Source organism: Eimeria maxima, genomic scaffold (genome assembly GCF_000499605.1).
Source record: "Eimeria maxima Weybridge genomic scaffold, Emw_scaff1458, whole genome shotgun sequence".
Taxonomy (NCBI): Eukaryota; Apicomplexa; class Conoidasida; order Eucoccidiorida; family Eimeriidae; genus Eimeria; species Eimeria maxima.
The window spans coordinates 1-5000 of NW_013564410.1; the positions used below are offsets into that span (position 1 = coordinate 1).

General features: G+C 39.9%; 1 protein-coding gene across 1 annotated transcript in view; it reads left to right on the forward strand.

Moving 5' to 3' along the window:
* Window positions 1-594: 594 nt before the first annotated feature.
* The window catches only part of EMWEY_00052880 (hypothetical protein), a gene marked incomplete at both ends in the record, with an annotated part of 7618 nt that continues 3212 nt past the window's right edge, over window positions 595-5000 (forward strand). Inside the window, 11 exons of the mRNA XM_013479914.1 lie at window positions 595-612; window positions 763-895; window positions 1100-1191; window positions 1494-1681; window positions 2008-2200; window positions 2387-2485; window positions 2728-2978; window positions 3227-3342; window positions 3645-3880; window positions 4209-4271; window positions 4755-4892. Of these exons, the coding sequence (XP_013335368.1) occupies window positions 595-612; window positions 763-895; window positions 1100-1191; window positions 1494-1681; window positions 2008-2200; window positions 2387-2485; window positions 2728-2978; window positions 3227-3342; window positions 3645-3880; window positions 4209-4271; window positions 4755-4892 (1527 nt within the window). The remainder of the gene's footprint in view (window positions 613-762; window positions 896-1099; window positions 1192-1493; window positions 1682-2007; window positions 2201-2386; window positions 2486-2727; window positions 2979-3226; window positions 3343-3644; window positions 3881-4208; window positions 4272-4754; window positions 4893-5000) is intronic.

Here is a 5000-nt window from a genome sequence, read left to right on the forward strand (position 1 = left end):
GTACAGGCTCTTCTCAGCAGCAGCAGCAGCGCCGCTGCTGCTGCTGTGCTCTTCTTTCTCTTTTCCTGCCTTTGCAGCAAATCAAGGGGCTGACTTTGTAAGTTTTCCTTCAGCTCGCCTCTTCTTAACATCACTTGAGGAGCCCTAAGCCCCCCCTGCCCCCTAAACAGGGAACCAGCCGAGCACGAGGGATTATGAGGGTTTATTAGTGTTAATGAGGGGTCATGAGGGATTGTTTGAGGGTTCCTTGAGGGTTTATTAGTGTTTATGGCTTAGGAAAGACAGTGCTGGAGGTGCAAGCAAAGGGTGCATGCTCGTGCTGGATGCCCATGACCCCTCTGTAGCCATTGTTGCCATATTAGGGTTTAGATGAGGGTTTGCGTGAGGGTTTAGACAGGGTTTCAATGAATGTTTAGATGGGAATTTCCCCGAGGGTTTACAGATGGGTTCTCATGAGGAATAAGGGTTTTTTAGCAAGAATTGCTGGGTTTATCTTGGCTTGTTGCAGCTAGGTTTTGTTTTGTGAGCGATGCGTTCTTTGTTGAGGCTAGGGTTTAGGGTTTAGGGTTTCCGTTGGGGTTTATTGTGAACGAGATGGTTCAGGGCTTAGGGGTAGGGTTTTGTGGTTGGTTGTGAAGGGTTTGGGCCTTGCATTGGTGTGTGTCCTGTGAGCGCCCGGTGTGGGCGTGCGTCCTCCTCTCGCTTCTAGGATTTGAGCTAGGGTTTAGGGTCTAGGGTCTAGGGTCTATGGTTTCCGCGCAGGGAGGAAGCGACTTAACTCCTGATGCTCGTCTTGTTACAGAGCATGTAGAACTGCTGGCTTGGTATTTGCAAAATGATCGGCTAGCGGTGGCCCACGTGGCCATGTGCCTGCTTGAGGGGCCACACAAAGAAAGTAAACCCTAAACCCTAAACCCTAAATTAACACTAAACCCTATTTAGGGAACTGTTTTTCGCACAGGAAGAACACGGCAAGCAGATCGGCAGCGTTTAAACCCTAAAACCTAACCACCAGCTTATGCAGCACTGCGCAGCATTGCAACGAACAACAGAGGAAGCCCTAAACCCTAAACCCTAACTGATGTGTATATGTGCGCAGTTTCGAGAGGTGTAATTGACAAGTGCGGAGGAGATTACGAATTCATTCGCCACTCTGTCAAGGATTTCATCGTTGATTTGCCTCGATCTGCCGTAAGTTGCCCCCTAGCTAGCTAGCTATCCAGCTAGCTGCATAGATCCAGCTAGCCATCTACCTGCCCTCCAAACAGGCTTGCCATTCAGCTGCATGGCTAGCCAGCTAGCTGGCTTGGTAGGAATCAAGTTACCTATCTAGCAATGTAGCTAGCTAGTTAGCTATTTACCTATCTTCACCGATCCCCATACCTAGCTCATCGTAGCAACTATATATACTCCTTCTTCTGCCTGTTTCCTAAACCCTAAACCCTAAACCCTAATAAATAATAATATATAATATATATTCTATATATTTGCAGACCCCAATAAACTTGGGTGAGAGTGGTCCATCTGTAGCACTTCGAAATGCATTAAGGAAAGCTTGGAAATTAGCCGAAGAGGAAGCGAGTCCAATTGGTGTCCATCATTTATATCTCTCTCTTGTTGGTATTCCCGCATTCCAAAAAATTATGCTCAAAAGTGGATGTGATCTTAAAGTATTCAAAACGTAAGAATTCTATATTTATTACTGCTCCTGGCTCATGCTGCTGCTTCTACTGCTCCTGCTCCTGCTGCTTCTGCTGTTGCTGCTGCTCATGTAGCAGCAGATCCTAGTAGATGTCGTAGATTTGGTAGATGCAGAGGCGGATGCACAGATAGAGACAGAAAGGGGAGTAAAATAAGGCACAGAGAGAGGGATGTAGAGGGAGATGGAGAGGCAGAAAGAGGCGTAGACAGAGAGGAGGAAAGAGAGGAGTTGTTGTGTTTTGTTCTTGTTTGCTTGTTTATTTATTTATTTATATTTATATGTTTTATCTGTTGTTGTGTGTATAGGGAAATAGTTCTTGAATTTAAGGGGAGGCAAAGGGGTATTGTTCCTGTTTCCTTCCAAGACATGGTTGCCGATAGACAAGGAGCAACAGATGTAACTATTTCTCAGTATGGTGTTGATCTATCCTTCATGGCACAACAAGGGTTGTTACCTCCTGTTGTAGGCAGAGATGAAGAAATCGACAGAATTGCACAGGTAAGATATACCCGAAACCCTAAACCCTCAGACATCCCCTGGTTGCACAAATATATATGTGTTGCACGTAGGTGCACTGAGGACCAGTAAACGAGGCACACAAGATGGCTAGGGTTTGAGGGAATCGGGGGCTTGTGCGGTTTAGGGTTTAGGGTTTGGGGTTTAGGGTTTGGGGTTGGCGTTCAGATCTTAAGCAGAAAGATGACAAAGGCACCCATACTGCTTGGTGAACCTGGTGTAGGAAAGACAGCAGTCATCGAGGGTTTGGCACAGCGTATTGTTGAGGTAAACCCTAAACCCAAGCTAAACCCTAAGCCCTAGATCTGCAGCTACGCTATTGCTCTCCTTGCATGCGCAATGTTGATGCATTGTTATTTATTATTTCTTCTTAATTTTACAAGTCATTATTACTTATTATTTCTTTATTTATTTGTTCCTTCTTATTACCCCCATATTTTTATTATTAGTAAAATAATAAATGAATAATCTAGTTTTTTATTTGTTTTATTTGTTTATAATATGTACAGGGTGCTGTACCTGAGTCCTTACGAAAACGCCGTATCTTTGCGTTAGATTTACTGTCTTTGTCTGCTGGATCTGCAATGAGGGGAGAATTTGAAAAAAGAATGAAGGAAATTATACAATATTTACAAGCAAATGTAGATGAAGTTATTCTATTTATTGATGAAATACATACTCTTATTGGTGCAGGAAAAGCAGCAGGCAGCATGGATGCTAGCCAGATCCTTAAGGTTCCTCTGGCAAGAGGAGAGATTGTGTACGTAATTAAACAACAATCAAGCCCTAATCCCTAAGCCCTAAGCCCTCAGACAACACCGATGGGCTTCTTGCAGACAATAACTGTCGGTGGCGGGGGTAACAAGCAGGCTAGATAGGTGCAGATATGTTGTGCTAGCTGCTGCTGTTTCTGCTGCAGTTGCTGCTGTTTCTGCTGCTGTCGTTGCTGTTTCTTGTGTTATAAGATGTAGTTGTTGGATATATGTGCTCCTTTTTGTTATTATTTAGGCTAGTTGGTGCAACAACACTCAGCGAATACAAACTTTACATTGAGAAGGATGCCGCCTTCTGCCGTCGTTTCCAGAAAATCGTCGTAGAGGCGCCCTCCAAGGAACGAACTCTAAGTAATTCATTAATTAATTTAGTTTAATTAATTTAATTAATTTAATTATGTTAATTACGTTAATTAGATTAATTGAATAATTGAGTAGTAGTGGATTGTGCCTTCATTATTTGTCTTTCCTTGCCTTGTGTCCTGTTGTTCTGTGTAGTAGTAGTAGTGTTTGTATACCAATAAGTTTATCGTATAAATAGATGAATAATAAATAAAATAGCAAATAAATAAATAAGAACGTTGTGTATTTAGTTGGTCAATTGATATATTTATATCCAAGTATATATTGTTTCTTATGCCAATTTACTACAGGTATCCTTACTAAGGTAAAGGGTAACTACGAACGTCACCATAACATGCGTATAAGTGACGAAGTATTAGCAGCAGTTGTTGGTTTATCTGATCAATATATAAAGAGAAGATCTTTCCCAGACAAAGCTCTGGATCTTCTTGATGAATCTTGTGCTATGAGGAGAGTTCGTCATAATAATAGAGTAGCGGAGGTCACTAAGTTATTAGAGGAGCATAGACAGAAAAAGATCACACTGGTAAGGATTATCCTGTTCTTCTCCCTCTCTCGCTTCTCTTTCTTATTCTTTTCCTTTTTTATGACTTTTATTTTGTATTTCTTATTCCCTTTCTCTTGTTCTATTATTATTATTACCTCCTTTTACCTCGATCTACTTTCCCCTATGTTGTTTGTCGTTGTCTGTTCCTCCCGTTGTTGCTGTATCTATATGCATTTGTACGTTGTTTTTGCTTCTCTTTGCTGGGTTGACGTTTCCTTCGCTTACTATTTATTATTATTATTATTTCTCCTTTTACGCTTATTTCTTGATTTCTTCCTTTTTTTTTCTTCTTTCTGTTTGCCTACAGCCAGATGGCGAATTGAAGGCATTAGAGGAGGAGTTCAAGACCCTCACGGAGCCAACAGAAGAGGTAAAAAAACCATCTAATGGCATTAAATTGTTTATTTTATTGTATATTTTATATTTATATTCCCTTTTATTATGCTTTCTTGTTTATTTTCATGTTTTTTCTTTTTGCACGTTTTTTTATCTGCATATTGTTATTCCTTCGATGCTTTTTATCGATTTTCTTGACCGTCTTGTTCGTGCATAGCTCGTCTTGTTGATAAATAACATGACCAATGGTCATACCATTAGGCTGTTTTTGTTTATATTGTTATATTTATTGTATTTGCTTCTTTATTGATTAAGTAATTCTGTTATTTTGTCTTATTTATCTTCCTGTTTCTGCTGATTACATGGTGGTGGATAAGAAGGGGTGGCGCTCTCATCATCGATGATGCGTTGTGTTGTATAAATAGAGTTCTTGTTTGTTTATTTTATTAAATAATTAATTAAACAATAAGCAATATAATAAAATAAATATATTTTATGTATTTTATTTTATTCACAGCGTCCTGATCCTGAACAAATAGACCTTGTTGTAGATGATGTTGCTCGTATACTTAGTCTATGGACGGGTATACCCATGGGAAGGATGACGGAGGACGAGATGACAAGGATCCTTAAGTTATCTGAGGTTCTTAGCAAGGTAATTCTTTATTTATTCTTTATTTTTATTTATTTATATAATACATCAATTCTTTAGCTATATATATATATATGTATACGTATGTATATATGTATATATGTATTTTCT